Source organism: Eptatretus burgeri, chromosome 2 (assembly GCF_056783735.1).
Source record: "Eptatretus burgeri isolate ZD-2024b chromosome 2, Ebu_testis_v1, whole genome shotgun sequence".
NCBI lineage: Eukaryota > Metazoa > Chordata > Myxini > Myxiniformes > Myxinidae > Eptatretus > Eptatretus burgeri.
The window spans coordinates 73,769,591-73,789,093 of record NC_140962.1 but is presented as its reverse complement, the minus strand read 5'-3'; the positions used below and the strand labels follow the sequence as shown (position 1 = coordinate 73,789,093).

The following is a 19,503-nucleotide window of genomic DNA, read 5'->3' as shown; positions in this document are numbered from 1 at the left end:
GCCAAATCATTTGGTCATTATCGTGTCCAAATATCAGCTTCCTAGCTCAAAAGGTGCCTGAGATATTGCCCAGAGAAGAAAGAAAATTGATAAGTAATAAATAAATCGAAAGTAATTAAGTCATTAAGTGTGTGTGTGTGTGTGTGTGTGTGTGTGTGTGTGTGTGTGTGTGTGTGTGTGTGTGTGTGTGTGTGTGTGTGTGTGTGTGTGTGTGTGTGTGTGTGTGTGTGTGTGTGTGTGTGTGTGTCTCCATAACTCCAAAACCTATCAGCTTGAAACTGGATGCATACTAAGAAAACTCCAAGCAAGTGCAAGAGTGAAAATTGAGTTTTTGGGTTAATTAAAACACCCCTTTTGAAGATAATTAACGGCATTATTTAATTATATCCTTCATCAGGCGATCCTTGGCCACCTCGCTATGTGGGTCTTCAGGTGTTTCCTGGGTAACCTCGTTGGCGTCTGAAGCCGCCATGCTTTGTGGCATACTCAACCTTTCCTTGACTTGGAACAGGCCGCAATGACTTCTTAACGATAAGTTTATTCATTTTTTTTAACTTTCGTCACTCGTATCGAATGCCGGTTCACATAGCTACGAATTGTTGTGTACATCGCTTTTGTAAGTACTATAGTGTTCAAATTAGGAGCTTGGAGTGATTTCATGCATTATATGATACAATTTTCGACGATCTACTCTCACGGGCTAATTAAATTATATCATCGAAATATTATTTCAGTTTTGAGGATCGGATATCGTCCGGCTAAATAAGTTTCTCGATCTGTTGTGAAATGTAATAATTTAAAGAAATAACGAGTCATAACTAAGCCGATATACCTATTTACTTTAAGCAAGTAAGGCTATGTTTCCTCTGCCGTACATCCACAAGAAAATGTGAAATTTCCAAAGCATTAAACATCTTTTTCTACTGCTTGGAGAATTGTATTGAGTGAACAAAGTTTTTTAGGAATGTGTCAAAATTAACCAGCTTCATTGAACTATATGATTTAATGCATATGTCAAGCTATATGCTCGACCTTGTGCCCTATCCCCCCAGAGGGACTGCCTATCCATAGCGTCTGTCAGATCTGTCGTTACTTTTGGAGATTTCACGAGGTGCTCTACAGGGAATCAAAGCAAATCTGGTAAAAAACGCACTTAAAAAAAAAGAAGTTATGTTTGTGCATACCTCAACAGGCGATTTAACTTTGCGGTGTCTCCAGGTGTGTTCTGCATTAAGGTGCAACTCTTTTGGGGATAAAGTCATTTTGTTTCATTAATTGCTTTATGCACAGTGAAGACGGGCATTCAAGTTAAATGTTCCTTTATGGTATGTAGCGTCAGCCTGGCCAACTGTTCCTTCTCAACCATTAAATCGGAGTGCTTGCAAGAGTGCTGAAGCCACTTGCCGAGCGCCCGTTGTGGGTAGTCGTACCGCGCTATGTTGTTCTGAGTAAATCGTTCACTCTGCGGATGCCTGAGCCGCGCCATGTCATTCAGAGTGAGTGGTTTGTGCTCCGTCACCCTGAGCTAGTGATTGGTGCTCCGTCACCCTGAGCTAGTGGTTGGTGCTCAGTCACCCTGAGCGAGTGCTTTGTGCTCCGTCACCTTGAGCGGGTGGTTTGTGCTCCGTCACCCTGAGCGGGCGGTTGGTGCTCCGTCACCCTGAGCGGGCGGTTGGTGCTCCGTCACCCTGAGCGGGTGGTTGGTGCTCCGTCACCCTGAGCGGGCGGTTGGTGCTCCGGCACCCTGAGCGGGCGGTGTGTGCTCCGGCACCCTGAGCGGGCGGTGTGTGCTCCGGCACCCTGAGCGGGCGGTGTGTGCTCCGGCACCCTGAGCGGGCGGTGTGTGCTCCGGCACCCTGAGCGGGCGGTGTGTGCTCCGGCACCCTGAGCGGGCGGTGTGTGCTCCGGCACCCTGAGCGGGCGGTGTGTGCTCCGGCACCCTGAGCGGGCGGTGTGTGCTCCGGCACCCTGAGCGGGCGGTGTGTGCTCCGGCACCCTGAGCGGGCGGTGTGTGCTCCGGCACCCTGAGCGGGCGGTGTGTGCTCCGGCACCCTGAGCGGGCGGTTGTGAAATAACACCCGATTTCCAAGCCATTTGCAGTATTCACCTGTTTTCTAAATTACTGAGCCAAATTTTTTTCCACCTGTCACATGCAGCTGTTTATATAGAATAATGTTTGTGAACATATCCCTGAAACGTCTTCATAAATGTAACGTCGTTTTTCGGTGAGAGCTACTCAAGGTTTCTGGGTTAAAAACAGTATGTACTGAAGTTGGTAATCACCCTGACTCGAACCTGCAAATTCCTGAAAAATTGTGTGTGTGTGTGTGTGTGTGTGTGTGTGTGTGTGTGTGTGTGTGTGTGTGTGTGTGTGTGTGTGTGTGTGTGTGTGTGTGTGTGTGTGTGTGTGTGTGTGTGTTGTTATTAAACATAACATTTTCTTTCTGCTAACTCCCCTACCCCCATATCTGGACATCTGGACATGTCTGGTCTGTGCCTTAGTCTGACTGGTAGAAAATGAATTTTAGACATTATTTAACAATGCACTGCATGTCTGCCTTCCCTTCCCCCACCCCTCCTGGCTCCCCCTCCTTCCCCTCTCCTTTCCCCTCCACCTCTTCACCCTCCCCACTCTCTCTCCCCCACATCGTTTTCCTTCCCCCCTTTAGTATTACCATCAGCGAAGCGACAGTTCGTATTTGCTTGTCAAAAAATGAAAAAATACTGTTTTTGCCAATGCAAATCTTCACTTTTGGCCCCAAATTTCAGCTTCCGAGCTTGAAGGATGGTTGAGATATCGCCCGGACAAACAAGAAAATTGAGTGAAAACTGAGTACTCCCTTCCCTCGGTGTCTGGCGATGATGTCACGCATCGCCTAGATATGGAATTGGGTAGGAGCGGTGTACAATAGGAAAACCCGAACTGTTTCACTTCCTCCTCAACCAAAAACAATCCTGCTCTGCTATTGCATTCTTTGATTTCCGAAAACGTTGCCTTTTTTTTTTGTATGGCGACTTCTGTGACGTGAACAGGAAACATCCCAGTCGGTGGAGGAGCAATATTGTGCAGGACAGCTGAGTTTGCTCATCAAAGAAGCTTCAGAGCATTGGTTTTGGAAACCTGCAGTGCATGGAGAGACAAATGAGGTGATGAAGTTCGAGTGAGTTTGAAGGTGCTGTCAGCGATTTGCATGCAGTGGATGAAATTATGACTGCAAAACCTATTTCATGGCACCCAAGTCGGTAAGCTTAGCAGCATCATGTATTGATCAGGCATATGACTGAGGTCACTGACCTGTTTTCCAGAAACTTGTTGCTGACATTAGTGCAGACTATGCAGATGTGGAATTTGTTGGAGGTCCAAACTCTTTACCAAAGTTTTGGTGGTTCACTGATGTTCAGACGAGTTGTCATGACTAATCTATGTAATCACTTTGGAAATGATCTAAAAACCTCAGGTGTGGCCAACTTATTTGTTTTCTGTGAAAAGGCCAATGATGTGTTCAAGATTGTTGCAGATAAGGATGATGATGATGATGATGACTTAGAAATTGCATTGAATAAGGTGATTAAGCACATTAAAGAGGACACAAAGAGCATTCCACAAAGAGAGGATCAATATCAAGTCTTGGTGAACAGTGACTTGGCAGAGTTGCATACCTCCCAGACCATGATGGACTTTCTTTGTAAATTGGTACCAGACATGAAAAAGAAACTTCAGCTCCTTATGTTTTTTCATCATGGTCACAAAACGACTGACCAAAATGCCAACGCCATTACAGATTGTACTTGGTTAACAGATGACAGAAAAAGAGATGATCAAATAATTTTACAAATCTGGTGTTGTGTGTTCGTACGATGAAGTTTTGAGGTTTTGAAAATCTGCTGCGTACGCATCACAGCTGCTTACTGACGGAGGCCTTGTGAACATATAGACAGGAGCACGATTTGTCCAAGTTATTGCAGACAACTTTGATGCTTTTGATGATGAGGCCAATAATCCAGTCACTATTACAACAACATGTAATGTGGGCAGAACTTTATCTATTGACCAAAATTGTGCTGAAGTTATATCTTGCATTTAAAATATTATTTACTCTCATGGTATCCATTGTTTCCTAGCAAAGGGAGAAACAATGCTTCATCAAATCCGTTCAGTCTATTTGTAAAGGATTAGAACATTAATGTCAGATGTGTTGGGATTTTGTTGGAAAAGTTTCACCTGGCATTGATCAATCTTTGATTGACTTTGCTTTTGGCTTTTGCCTCCATCTTCACAGTGTTGTGACATTTGGACACAGGAATAATTTAGCCTAAATTGGTGGTGACTGTTGTATTTGTTTGGAAGAGATGCTGACTTAGCAGTTTGAAACAGCTGTTGCTTTGTCATCAGTAACCTTGGCATAGTTAGCATGTCCATGAGAATGTCCAAATTTGAGTACCATAAAAGTCCCAATGAACCCATGAGTACAATTTGCGAATGTGTAGCAATGGGAGGTACAAATTTACCGTGAATGTTGCTTTAAACAGTCTTATTTAATTTGCGTATACATGTTATTATTGAAATAAAATATTTGTCCTCTTGAAGTAATTGTTTTCTGAACACAAATCTTAATAAGTAGGACGACAAAGACAAATATATAAAAGTTCTCTGATGATTTCTGAACTTGTCATAAGGTTTTGAATGTATATTTTATGAAAAATCTGTGCATTTTTCACTTGAACTTTCGTTGTACTCAATGACCTCGACCTCAAATCACCTTGGCTGTGTTAATTGGATAGCCCATGGCAGAGAACATATGAATGGACACTCAGATCACTAAGATTGTTTGTAGGTTCAGAGATATTCAACTTACTAAGATGTGCATTTATTGTATATGGTTGCCAGGCAATGGGTAATTATTCAAAATGCCCAAAGATTGCAGGTTGGCACCTGCCAGTTTCTCAATGTACAGGGTCTGTTGAGTCAAAAACATTGTGGGACCACCAGTGCACTGTTCTCACCCACTTGGCTGCTGGATTGTGATCAGAGGAGACTGACCAAATGGCATATAAAAGCATAATTAAAGGTTGTTTTTTTTTCTAATTTGCTTTTTTTCATTTAAGATGTGTAAACTGGTTGAAAATGGCGACGGTAGAATAAATAGTTAACTGTGTGTTATGGCTAGCGGAACAGAACTCCATGACGGCTGCGAGAAGAAAATTTGCTGCTCATTTCAGGAAAGATGCACCACATAGGAACTCCATTAACAATTGGATGAAAGAATTTAAAGAAACGGGCTCTGTGAATGACGAACCACAATGCGGGAGACCTCGAATCGGTGAGGAGACTGTGGCCATCGTCCAGGAAGCATTCAAAAGGAGTCCACGCAAGTCCTTGCGAAGTGCATCTTTTGAACTAAACATTCCACAATCAAGAATGTACAAAATTCTCAGTTGAGGCACAAATCCATTTGCGCATCCATGCATTTGCTACATGATCTGACCATTTCTTCCATATCCCCGTCGAATCCTGGCCACCAAACAAACGACTTCGCCAAAGCTTTCATTCGACATACGGGTGACTTTTGTGGAGTTCACCGAGCAGACGCGTTTGTAACGGCGAAGGAACTATATGACCCGTCGTCCCCACAATAGACATTCGTCATTGACTGACTGCTCATCTTGACGCGTAAAGTATGGTTGTAACGTTTTATCCAAGCAATAACTCTGCCCTCCCGATAAAGTATATTCGTACACTTTCGCGAATATTGGATCTCTCCCTGTAATTTGTTTTGCGTTCACAGTTAACGAGTCTACCATTGTTTTGAAAACAAAGTTTTCTTCTGGATTTGATGTACTTGGATCGTCTCCTGGAAATCTACTCAACATGTTTTATATTTTATTGAGATATACAGTATTCGATGTCGTTGGTGTACCAACTTAACAACAATGCCCACCATTGCAATCTGACTGCAGTTAATGGAGGTTAATTAAAAGTTAATTGAAAAAGGGATTAGCGATAGTGTATGGATTGAAGAAGTTTCATTTGTACCTGTATGGCTGGAAGTTCAAATTGGTCTCGGATCACAAGCCATTGACCCGGATATTCACTCCAAAGGTTGGCAACAAATCCTGAGTATTTGAGTGTTTATAATTTTTTTTCCTCAATTGCTTCATTTCGGGCTTTATAGTCACCACCGACTCTGATTGATTAGGCTTGGGAATATGTACTGCTGGTGAAGCCCAATCACTGACTGATACTAGTTGCAGTATTTCTGCTTTTATCAGTCTATCATACTCTGTACACCATCGAGTATGGAACTTGCCTGCCTTCTGGAATACTGGTTTAACTTTGGGCTTTAATTTGAGTGTTGCTGCGTACCCTTTTTTATCTCTGTACCTGCAGTAGAGAATAGTACTTCATTCTGATCTCGCAACCTATTGAAACAATCTTTTGATTCTGGCATTTTAGTTTTGGAGATTGAAACTGAGAAAATATTTTCCCAATCTAGTTTTATTTTACTCAACCAATCTCTCCCAAAAAGACATGGACATGTCCTCATTGCCACCACTAGTTTGAACACCTCTGTGTTACCCTGGTATTTGACTGGTAATTTTACACAACCCAATATAGGAACTAATCCCCCTGTGTAACTACGAAGAGTTATGTTTGTATCAATCAAAGGATACTTAAAGGTTATTTCTATAAACAGTCTCTGAGATTATTGAGTGTGACGCTCCAGTATCCAGATCAATAGTGGTATCACAATATCCTTCAGCCACCTTTACTTTGGTTGGTTTTACTTGATTGTGAGTCATCACCATTTCAGTACAAACGAAATCCTTCATGGTCTCATTCCATATCTGATTCATTCCACTGGTCAACAATTTTTTACTTTCTGAATGTTGTCTAGATTTCTACAAGTGAATTAGGGTATTCTGGCACTGCTGAATCAGGAAATGGCATCCGTTTCTCTCCATCAGGTCAGGTTTTTGTGCTAAGTTGATTTGAAAAAAATCAGATCTTGTGACAAAATCAATTACATTTTTGTGGCATTATCAGCTGATTTTTGTCAACACATATCATCCTAAACATGTTTTTAAGAAAAAAAAATGTTTTGCCAACAACATTTATTGATTACATGATAGAAACATCGATTACTGTCATCTGAATGGTGGGCATTGATAAAGGTAAGTACAAGTAAATTGCATGTTGCGTCACCACTGTTCAAACTTCAGGGCTTGAACTTCCGTTTCTTCGAACTCCTGGAATGTTCAGCGGCAGGGAGGTCTCTCTTCAGATTCCAACAGTAGTCAGCCATCATGACTGCGTCCCAGCGACCCTGATACCTGGTCTCCATCTCCTTCATGTCCTGATGGAATCTCTCCCCCTGCTCGTCACTCATTGAACCCAGGTTCTCAGGAAACCGGTTCATATGTGAAAATAGGTAGTGCATCTTGATGCTCATGTTGCAGCCCAGGTTTCTGAAAGCAGTCAGCATATTGTTGACAAGTTCTGCGTAGTTTCTGGCCTTATTGTTGCCAAGAAAGTTCTTCACTACCAAAACAAATGTCTTCCACGCTTCCAGTTCCACTTCGTTCATTGAGTTTTTGAACTCTGGATCTCTGATGAGCTGACGGATCTGAGGACCATTAAAGATGCCAGCTTTCAACTTCTCCATGGTCAATCCTGGAAAAGCCTGGCACAAGTAAGTGAAGCAGTCACCATCTTTGTCCAGAGCCTTGGTGAACTGCTTGATTAAGCCGAGCTTGATGTGCAGCGGTGGGAAGAGTATTCTGTCTCTGTGTAGGTATTGTACATTCTTCAGAGTTCGTTATTTCAAGAAATACAACTTTTTTGTATCACATTATTACAAAATATGCCCCATTAACTTTAATTTTGATCCACGAACTTTATGCTTTGCCTCACCAATTTTTGGAAGATTTTGAGGTTTTATGACTTCAAACTGATCCCTTTTCGACATAATCACCCAGAACTATCGTACCTGAATACTTCTTGTCATTAAAATAATTATTTCCAATCAAAACAATTATTTGACATGACATTTTACCCCCACCAACTTCTTCTAAAATGCTCCACACATGCGTACATGTGAACAAAAATGTAAAAAACGACATGTGGCCATATCTCAAAAACTTGACCTGATTGAACAAAACTAATGTGAGTTTTGGATTCAGCACATCAGATTCGTCCTAAATCAGCTTAAAAAATGCAGACAACAAATTTGTTGTTGACCAGTGTTATCATTGCTTGAATCAACATAGTTTGTGGAACTGAGTTTTTACGCTGAATTTCTTCTGTCCTTGATCTTTATTTTGTTCCTTGGACATACCTTGGAAAGATGTCCCTTTTCATAGGAGGTATGATGGTTCACAATGAGTCAGCAGTTTTCTGTGTGATTTGTCTGACCGCAACAGTTGCACCAGACTCTTGCCGACGGCTTGTTGTGCATTCCATTTTTCCTCCTGCCTTGCGTGAAACGTCTCCTCTCCTGCTGGACTCGGTTTGCCTCTGCTGCACCGTCGCTGTTCGCTTCCAATGACTTCTAACCCATGTGCTCTCGGTTCACTTTGCTGGCTAACTCGTCCGACAGACATTTCACTCTGGTCTCCTCAAAGGAAAAATCCATCTTGGAAAATAAATTTGTCTGAGCCTGAGATTTTAGGGTGGAGTCTCTACCAGTTTGTCATGTAGGGCTTCAATCAGAAAGGCCCCAAATGAGCACGTAGACGTGAGGTGGATCAATCACATGATATAGTCAGCAACCGTTTCTTTCTCTCGCTGGGAAGATGTTCAAAATTTATAGCGTTCCACTATCGCAAGCAGTTTCAGCGTGTAATGGTCTGTTAATGCCGCTTTCAGCTGAGTGTAAATTTTCAATTTTGGCATGGCTCGGCAACCAAGTACTTCAATAACTTGAACATGTCTGCTCCAACATTGGCCAAAAATAAACTCGCCTGCAGCTCCTCATCAATCCTGTTTGCCACCAAAAAAGCATCGCATCTGTCTGTCATCCTTGAACAACTCCACTTTTTCATCAAAAGCACCGATATTCCTGAACACCACCATGTCTTGAATATGCCCTCAAACTTGTGATCTCCTGAGAATCCTCATCGCCAATTTGTAATCTCATGAACAAATGCCTTTACGTCAATATTGCTGCAGACTCGGGGTTCGAGGCTCGCCACAAGGGGAAGCGCTTGGGTCACTCTTGAACGGCCAGTCCTGAAGCCATCGGGCACAGATAACTCCGCACACCGGCAGGTTACTGGGTAACCATGAATGCCGATTGGCATGGCCAATCCAGGCAGGGTCACACTACTTCATGTGATACCTTACCTGTGGGCGGCCAGTCATTTAGGGTCACGTGCCCTCGATACGTACTTGCGTTAAACTTACCGTATCAGTTGCAGCCAAGCAGAGCTGCCAAGTACGCACCGGCTAACAAAACAGATTGTTGGGGTAGAACTTCCTGGCTAAGCTAATATGCGGACTGTGCTGGACCAATGAAAGAAAAGACTAAATGAGCTGGGTACATTTATAACAAGCAATTTATTACAGCAAGGTGAGGAAAATTGTGTGGGACATTACAAAGGGTTTATTCCCAAAATGTACAGCTGGGGAAAGCAAGGAATTTGTAGGTGCAGCAAAATAAAATAATTATTTATAAAAGAGACAGTGCAGAGTTAACCAAATAAACTTCCACAATCTTAAATTAACTTACACATGTTACACACACACACACACAATTATTATTATAGAAGATGATCTTGAGCTTTGGATAGCGTGTACAAACTAGAAGGGCACTCGGTAGAGCGCATACCTCCGCCACGCAATGCCTGATCCACGAGAACATTTTGGGTCCAATGCATTTTTGAAATATCATGGTATACAGTACTATATCGTTTTTGGCCCAATCTCTCAATTGTGAAGAATCACTTTCAAAAATAACTAACTCCTATCCAGATCTGGATTCGGATCTTCACCAAAATCGAATCAATTTGTCCTTGCCACACACCCAACCTGTCCACCAAGTTTCATCCGAATCCTAATCCGTCCACAGCTTTTTTAAATATTGTTTTATATGTTTGTTTAGCCCTATCTCTCAATGGTGATCCCTTCCAAAATTCAGATCACCGAATCAGATCCGGATTCGGATCTTCATCAAAATTGAATCATTTCTTCCTTGTCACACACCCAACACGTCCACCAACTTTCATCTGAATCCGTCCACAACTTTTTGAAATGTCGTGCTACATATTAGTTTAGCCCGATATTTTAATGGTGAAGAATTACTGAAAAAATTATCACATCCGGATCCGGATTCGGATCTTCACCAAAATCTAATCAGTTTGTCCTTGTCACACACCCAACCTGACCACAAAATTTAATCCGGATCTGTCCACAACGTTTTGAAATATCCTGTACACAGACAGACAGAAAGGGGTGAAAGCATAACCACCTTCAGCTTCGGTGGCAGAGGTAATAAAAAGACCCAAACGTAATAAAACTACAATCAAGGAATCATGTCTCTGGGTAAGATGGGAAGACGTTCAACTAAATAAAATAAGTTCTAATAAATCGGGTTCCAATAACTAGTCCATGATGCCTGTTAAATTGCACAATCTAGGATGTACTCAAAATATTGGAATTTTGGATTCTGGAGGAGGTTATTGGAATAACCTCCCACCTCCACATTTCCAATGTTTTAGGATATAACCCCCCCCCTCCCGCATTTCCAATATATAACTTTCTCTTTCATCCCCTCATATTTCCAATCCAACCATCCATCGATTGGGACCATACTCTGTGCAGAGCATTGTTGCTGCCTAAGCAGTCTCCTTGGCTATTGAACACAATCCTGGATGGGTTGCCACTCTGACACAGAATACCAGCAAGCTGGCACTCATTTTCCTGACCTCGGAAGGATGACAGGCAGAGTCAACCCCACCTGGCATTATTTTCAACAGCCGAGTGGGATTTGAACTCAGGATCCTAGGATCCCAAGCCCACCACCCTAACCATGAAGCCAACACTCGGCATAATGTATACTCTTCTCTTCTCCATTCTCTCACTCCTATCATAATGTTGCTCTTCTGCTCTTTTATGTATCAGATCGGTGACTGCTGAAAACATTGAGTAGGTCTGGATTGATGGTTCGTTAGAACATCTTCTGAAAATCATATAAAAGCATTTGGTTTGTGTCACAAAACCTGCTTTTCGGAGAATCTACATTGGACTGCATTGGGTCATCTCTTTAAAAAAAAAAAAAAATACTTGTTTATACAATCCCAAATCAGTATATGAATGGCGTACCCTCAAGCAGATGGGAATGACCTCCACAAGCTATCACCCTTCGAATTACTCGAGTGAATTCGTGTATCTTTCCTGCTGTACAGTTTCCCATGTTTCAGTCATTGGCTGACTATCTGCAATACCTTTGCACAAAATATTCCTCTGGTTGTGTCTTGGTGATGTGCATAATTCACTCGTCTTCTCTTTCAAATGGTATAGTGTGGCAACTTAGCTAAATATAGCATAACAATTGTGCATTTTGTGAGGAAAGCACCAAATTTGGCACACTAGTAGCCTATCATATTCTGAACAGATTTGTATATTGGGCCATCTCAAATTCAGCCGCTGATTGCTGTGGCAGCCATTTTCCACTGCCATCAAAAATTCTGAGATGGCCCAATATCCAAATCTGTTCATAATATGATAGGCTACTCGTGTGCCAAATTTGGTGCTTTCCTCACAAAATGCACAATTGTTATGCTAAGTTGCCACACTAGTAGGAGTTTTCTTGTTCAGCCTCTTCACCTGCATTGCCTTTGATTTACGAGAAGATGGTGGAATCTGCCACATCACCCGAAGAAACCTATTTAGGGTAATGTACACGAGTTCTGCAGTGCTGACGAGGAGGCAGAATATCGATGAAGTAATCATGAAGTACGTGATGACGTTCTTTTCGGAGGGACGTGTGACGTAGCATTCGACTGAATTAGGGCATGGACTTTCACTGCAAGTCATGATGCGTGAAAGAGTGAATCCACCATAAATATGATAAAAGAGAACCGTGAATCCCAACTGCAAACAAAGAGAATATATGATGAGGTTACACGTTTGCCTTTTCCATATGTCAGACATTATGGTGAATATAGTTTCAACCATTAATCCAGTCCATACCTCCAGCCCAATACGACAAAACACGCTGCTCACGTATATACAGAACATGCATCCTGGCATTTTCTCCACTGAGATGTCTTCAGTTGATGACTCTTCTGCTTTCTTGTATTTGATGTGTAGAGCAATGAACACTGCTGGACATGAAACCAAAAGCATCTACAGGGGAAAGCAACACATGCCAGGAGTAAGAATGCAGTGGGAAAATGTTTGTTCTTTCTGCACAATTGGCTTTATGTTGTGCCACTAGACCACCTGCAATGTCCAAAGACGAAGTTGGGAGATGGGGAAGAACTGATCAAAGCACACAGTCACACATCCGGGTTGCTCTGTGTTGCAAGAGAAGCCATCTTGGTCGTCTTTCCACACTCTCCGACCCGCAACCGTCAGAACCATGACGCGGAAGAGTAACATCACCAACAGCCATAGCTGTGCAGCGGGCAAAATAAAACAACAAATTAGGTTCGACCATCATGTCAAATTGTTCAACTCTGCAACATAACTGGCAAATATAAGGTTGGCAGGTGGGATCCGCAAGAACAATAGGACAAACGAGGTCGACCATTCTTGTAAAATGATTTTCTTGCATCGAAGGTATGCAGTAAAACCTTTATGGGGGATTACGACAAACGGTACTGAAATAAGAACACATTTTAAATTCTTATGTAATATATTTTTATCACGGACATGCAAGAATCTTATAAAAATAATGACATGGACTAACTTTTAATCTCTCTCTCTCTCTCTCTCTCTCTCTCTCTCTCTCTCTCTCTCTCTCTCTCTCTCTCTCTCTCTCTCTCTCTCTCTCTCTCTCTCTCTCTCTCTCTCTCTCTCTCTCTCTCTCTCTCTCTCTCTCTCTCTCTCTCTCTCTCTCTCTTCTCTCTTCTCTCTTCTCTCTTCTCTCTTCTCTCTTCTCTCTTCTTTCTTCTCTCTTCTCTCTTCTCTCTTCTCTCTTCTCTCTTCTCTCTTCTCTCTTCTCTCTTGTCTCTTGTCTGTTGTCTCTTGTCTCTTCTCTCTTCTCTCTTCTCTCTCTCTCTCTCTCTCTCTCTTCTCTCTTCTCTCTTCTCTCTCTTCTCTCTCTTCTCTCTCTTCTCTCTCTTCTCTCTCTTCTCTCTCTTCTCTCTCTTCTCTCTCTTCTCTCTCTTCTCTCTCTTCTCTCTCTTCTCTCTCTTCTCTCTCTTCTCTCTCTTCTCTCTCTTCTCTCTCTTCTCTCTCTTCTCTCTTCTCTCTCTCTCTTCTCTCTTCTCTCTCTTCTCTCTCTTCTCTCTCTTCTCTCTCTCTCTTCTCTCTTCTCTCTCTCTCTCTCTCTCTCTCTCTCTCTCTCTCTCTCTCTCTCTCTCTCTCTCTCTCTCTCTCTCTCTCTCTCTCCTCTCTCTCTCCTCTCTCTCTCTCTCTCTCTCTCTCTCTCTCTCTCTCTCTCTCTCTCTCTCTCTCTCTCTCTCTCTCTCTCTCTCTCTCTCTCTCTCTCTCTCTCTCTCTCTCTCTCTCTCTCTCTCTCTCTCTCTCTCTCTCTCTCTCTCTCTCTCTCTCTCTCTCTCTCTCTCTCTCTCTCTCTCTCTCTCTCTCTCTCTCTCTCTCTCTCTCTCTCTCTCTCCTCTCTCTCTCTCCTCTCTCTCTCTCTCTCTCTCTCTCTCTCTCTCTCTCTCTCTCTCTCTCTCTCTCTCTCTCTCTCTCTCTCTCTCTCTCTCTCCTCTCTCCCCTTCATATGTGGTGATTTCAATTGTCATCATGCTGATTTGCTGGGTGTGGGTACCTCTCTCACCAGCCACGGCACTTCTGCAAATGACTTCCGTGAGTCCATGGGTTGAACTCGATCTGTGAACTTTCCAACCCGGATTTCTCCCATAATGGCAAATCTTCCTTCTTGGATTTGGTAATGACCAACTTCCCCACCAATATATCTTGCTCGTTCATCTGATCATGTGCTTGTGAAGGTCAACATCTATCTGCCCATTCTCAGAGAACAGCCTCTGCGCCGGTGAGTCTGGCAGTTCGCTCAGGTAGACTGGCAGGGACTGCAAGTCGGACCATCTTTCTTCAGGACTGGTCTCCCATATCTACTGCTGCTAATAGTAATTCAGCATGGGAATTTTTTCACAGAAGCCTGCTCTCTCTGAGGCACAGATTCACCCAATCTCTTCTTAACTTATCTTTCCCATACTCATGCTCTTGGTACTCTGAATCCTGCAATGAGGCTGGTGCCTCAAAACAACTTGCATTCTCTTCCAAGAAGGCAAATCCAACCGAAGGAAAACTCTGATCATTCCGCAAAGCTCACAAATGTCTGTCTACTCTCGGGAGAGCCAGAAAACATCTGTCCAATCTCAAGAATGAACTTTCAAACTTGTCTCCCTCCTCTAAAACCTGGTGGCACCTTGTCAAGTCTGTCTCTGGTGTATGCTCCTCTAACATTCCTTCCCTCACTTCAAATCGCACCACAGCCGACTTTGCTTGTGAGAAAGCCGAATACCTCAATTCTGTGCTTGCTTCAAAATATTGTCTTTAACCCCTCACTCTCTGTACCCACCCTTCCCAGGTGTATCAAACTGCTCCTGGATTATGGCTTTTGCACCTGAAAAGGTGGAAAAGTTTGTGGCAACCCTCGACGCCGACTCTGCAACCTGGCGAGACAGCATCAACTCATGTGCCCATCGGCTCAAAAAAAAAAAAAAGTCCAGTTAGCACAGGCCTGGATGTGGACACCTCCCAGCGTTGTGTGCTTGCCAGTATGTGTGCCTGTTTGCGAGCAATGTGTGATGGACACCACATGTGACTTGCCTGTTCCAATGCAATGGCATAGGTGTGTATGGGGGAGGTTGAATGGATGGTTTGTGAACTGTGTGCTTCGGTGCATGGAAAGCTGCTTTGCCGGGAGACCAAACCGCACAGCCCTTGCATCCTGGCGTGGGCAAGTGTAAAAGTGAGTATAAGTGGGGTGAGCGTGGCGATTGAATGAACGGAGCGAAGAGAGGAGGAATGCCGATGAGGGAGTCGCCATTAGAGGCGGACTGGTTAGCGACAGATCCAGAGTGGCCTCCCCATGTGTTGTTGAGCATTGATTTGACTCCTTCTGAGCTGTGTGGCAAGCAGTAGGTTCCACATGATGCAGCATGTGTGAGGGCCCCCAAAACATAGTTATAGATCCACATGCTCCACCCCCCCCCCCCCAGGTTTTGGGGAGAACAAAACTATTAAAACCTCGCATTTTAAAAAGTAAATGGTGCCAGGTGTGTGTGTCATATGGCCCCTGTAAGACTTGGAGAAAAGGATGGGTATCATGTTGAGTGCACAGTAGAAGTGGGCTTCATAAGGGGTATCATGTGGACCCCATGGAGGTCTCACCCTCCACCTCCAGAGTCAACCTTCACCTGTATCCTATGGCCATTGATGTTGATGTTCGCAAACCAAGAGACGTCTGGTTTCATGACCTGCATGTCTCCTACCAGCAGTGTGGACACACCATCAATGTACAAGTCATTTAGAGACTGCAGTTTGGTCGATGCCGTGCTCGTTGCCAATGCATGAACACGCTTGGATTGTCGGCAGACCTCTGCAAAATGGTTCTGCTTATTACAGTTCCTGCAGCATTTCCCAAAGGCAGGGCATTGGCGAGGTTGATGAATACACCCACAGTTCCCACAATTTCTGGTGTCCTTATTGCTTTTGGTCGACTCGGGCTTCGGTGCAAAGGGACACTTGCCAGGAAACTTGAGACTGCGGCACCCTTGGCAGCGAATCAAGTCAATGTCTTGGGAGAGCCCGGTGGAAGCGACCGATGTGGGAGTTGACGTCATGGCCCTGGCATGCGATCTACTCGACTCAGCAAAACAGAGTGATCTTTATTAATTTTTTTTAAAGGCAGTCCCGGCTCACGTAAGAGACACTCTTTGAAGGCGAGGTTGCGCATGGAAGAAATGATTTTATCTCTGATCATATTATCAGTCTCAGTGAATTTTCATGCCTTTGTCATGATGCGCAGCTTGTTCAAGTATGATTTGAATGACTGACCTTCTGACTCGGTGAATTCCCAGAACTTGAATCGCTCATGGGCTGTTATGCCTATGACGGTTTCGAATATCTTCAAAGCAATTGCTGACTCAAACAGGAGGTTCTCGTATTCATCCACAGCATCTGGCCCGGCTCAGTTCAGCAAGATGGCGGCCTTTCGACTGTTGCTCATCGACTTGAGGCCGGCAGCCTCAAGGTCCTTACTTGAGCATCGCCAGTTCTCAGCTACATTCCCCTCCAGCCGGAGATAACCAGGTGGTTTAGATTCTATCACTGTTGATGAAGAAAATCCCAAATCTCTGACACCATGTCGTGACGACGGACACAATGGGATCACCTTGCCCGGACCTCTTGCCAGATTTATTGGTGCATGCACACAGCATGCGCAGACCAGTTGAGTACAACCAATCAAGCAAGCATACAATTCAACAACATCATTACAGCTGGCATTCTCAGTACTTTCCAGAGGTCAGAGTTTTTCAGAGCATCTGTCGGCTGCACGTAAACACAGGTCCTGAAGGAAAATTATCCTGGAGATGACTTAGCAGGTCACATGATATATGGCATAATCACATGTAATGATTTTATAAATCATTATAAAATCATTTTGTCTCTGTGTGAATTTGAGTGGTCACTCGTAGTTACATGTCTGTTAAAGGACAGATTGGGTTTGGACGATTTGTGCCTCTGACAAGACCATACCTGTGTCTGGCAATTTCGCTCGGATCGCTAATTAGTATGAACGGACATAAGACACTGATTCACGCATCACCTAATTGTCTCGTGTGTTCCATTGGACCAATATAACGAGACAAACAGGCCCACAATCCGGCTCGTCACACAATAATCAATTGGCTGGCCCGACCGCTATGGCATGGTTTGTCAGATTCTGAGCTGGCAATTGGGACGAGTGTGACGACTACAACAATATAATGAGAATCCAAATAATTTTCAGAAAACTAGGTTGTATTGGCTGTTCTTTTGCATTTTCTGCATTGCTTTTTTAATTGTAATATATCTAAATATGGGAATAACTTTGCATGGCAGCATGGTTAACATCAATAAATAGGTTCGATCATAGATTAAAACATCCTGCAGGATGACTACACTTCCTAAGCTCTTCCTTTTCAACAACGGAATTTTGTGCTGACATGGCATGCCTGTGGGTACTTAGAAATTATAGTTATTATCAGGACTTTGGCCATCACCTTCCCCAATTTTGTGGAGTATTTCTTGATTCCATAAAGTAAGGAATGAATGTCCTCCACATCCATATCATCATCCTTTGCATCTGGATCCTCATTTGTGGCTTGTTCATTTTCTTGAGCATCTAGAGAGACAGACAGACAGACAGAGAGCAGAATTAAGACAGGGTAATGAATTATTGTAGATTAGGGGGGAGTAGTGGGTGGGTCGGTGGGAAGGAAAGCGTCTTTTAAAGCATGATAAAGCTTGACTCCAATTTGGATTGAAATCTATAATAATAAATGTCAGTGTGTCTCCACTATAACTCCAAATCCATGAAACAGAGTGGTCTGGAACTTTGCATGCATTCTAAGGGAACTCCAAGGGAGTGCATAAATAAAAACTGGGTGTTTGGGTAATTTTTCATACCTCTTTTGAAGACAATTTATTGGGTGCTCAACTGATCATGACAAAAAAACTCAAATAAGCCTGACGAAGATGGTGGGGAGCCATCTTGGTCAGCCCTCTGTCAGCTCACTGGAGTCTTCAGCTGCCATTTTGTTTGGCCTGCTCAACAATGCCTTGCCTTAATTGAACAGGCCATAAAGGTTTAATGATAAAGCGCTCAATTTTTTTTTCTTCTCTTTCCTCAGTCACATTATCGAATGCCTGATCTTCATACCTACAAATCGCTTTTGTAGGTGCTATATGGAGTTTTCAAATTAGGATCATGGCATCATTTCATGCATTATATGATGTCATTTACCACATGGACTGTCACAGACAAATTAAAGTATGTAATCAAAATATAATTTTGGATTTGAGAATCTGATCTCGTGGACTAAACAACTGTCAAAATCTGGAGTGACATCTGAAAATTTGAAGAAATTAGCAATGGTTTTATTTTTGTGGGTGTGCTCCATTAGCAATCAGCTTGCTATTGCTTGCCAAGCCTGTCGTTCTTTATCAAACATTTCATTGGAGTCCTTGCTTGAGTGCTTAAGCCACTTGGCGAGTGCTCTCCAAGCTGCCTTGTTATTAGTTTGCAAGCCATGGCAATGCACGGCAAAAGTCCCCTGCATTGTCACTTCTAAACACAACCAAAAATACATTGATCGACATACAAAGTTCAGGCCCACCCACCTGCATTGGGCCCCACTGTGATGTGTGTTGTCTTGGACAGTGCCTCGCCTGCTAAAAATGTTGTGCAATTTTTACAAGACATCACTGTTTCACCTTTTGTGCAATCTGCTTTCATTATACCAGACGTCACTTCAACATAGATACATCTAAAAAAAATAACGTCTATCGACCTGGTGTTTGGAGTTCTGCCATGTTGGTTTGAGCTGTGAAAGCATCGACTGACATTTTGTGTTCTCCGTGGCTTAATAATTTTTACCCCGTGGGGTCTTCCACCCCACGGGGTCGAAGCGCCGCTCGCATTCTCTCTTTTCTTGTGTGCAGTTCATTTGAACATCTATTTCTCCATTATTCGTGAACAGAATTCGATGAAAATTGACAGGCATATACTAGACACATATGTGCAGGCATTAACTAAACCCAAAGTGTGATTGCGGCCCTTCGGGCTGAGGAATGGCCCTTTCGGCCCATTTTCTTTAAATTATTATTTCTTGGTTATTAGAGAACAGACCGAACCAAACTTGACAGGTGTATTCTTGAGGTCACTCTGCAGGCACTAAATGAGCCCAAAGTGAGATTATGTCCCTTTTGGCCGACAAATGGCCCTCTTGGCCCATTTTTTTGAATTGCTATTTCTCGGTTGTTTGTAAACGAAACCGAACCAAACTTGACAGGTATACTCCAGACATTAACTGAGCCCAAAGTGCAATTCCAGCCCTTTGAGCCGAGAAACGGCCCTTTCTTAAAATTGTTTTGAAAAAAGAAATTGTTCTGTGAGGTGTTCTACTTTCTTTTTCTCATGTGATGACAATCTTAAATTTCAAAATTATCTGTCGTTCATGCTGTCGCTCACCTGAGAGTTGAACGAATGAACTCCCACGAGGTATGTTCGCAATTCGAACTTGTCGATTTGAAATTCGCTCATTTTTCCTTTCCATAGAACCTTGGGGGGGGGGGGGGGTTGGATATAAATTTGGCAATGG

At 43.2% G+C, this 19,503-nt stretch overlaps 1 protein-coding gene across 2 annotated transcripts in view; it reads right to left on the bottom strand.

Moving 5' to 3' along the window:
• Positions 1-9,537: 9,537 nt before the first annotated feature.
• Positions 9,538-19,503, bottom strand: part of LOC147032328 (gap junction beta-2 protein-like) — a 20,099-nt gene continuing 10,133 nt past the window's right edge. The window contains exons 2-6 of one of the 2 annotated variants that reach the window (XM_085869843.1): positions 19,374-19,463; positions 17,404-17,525; positions 12,443-12,616; positions 12,191-12,346; positions 9,538-12,091 (exon numbers count right to left, since the gene is read on the bottom strand). In XM_085869843.1, the coding sequence (XP_085725969.1) occupies positions 11,780-12,091; positions 12,191-12,346; positions 12,443-12,616; positions 17,404-17,525; positions 19,374-19,463 (854 nt within the window). In that variant the 3' untranslated portion in view covers positions 9,538-11,779. The remainder of the gene's footprint in view (positions 12,092-12,190; positions 12,347-12,442; positions 12,617-17,403; positions 17,526-19,373; positions 19,464-19,503) is intronic. The other variant, XM_085869844.1, reaches the window with a different exon arrangement.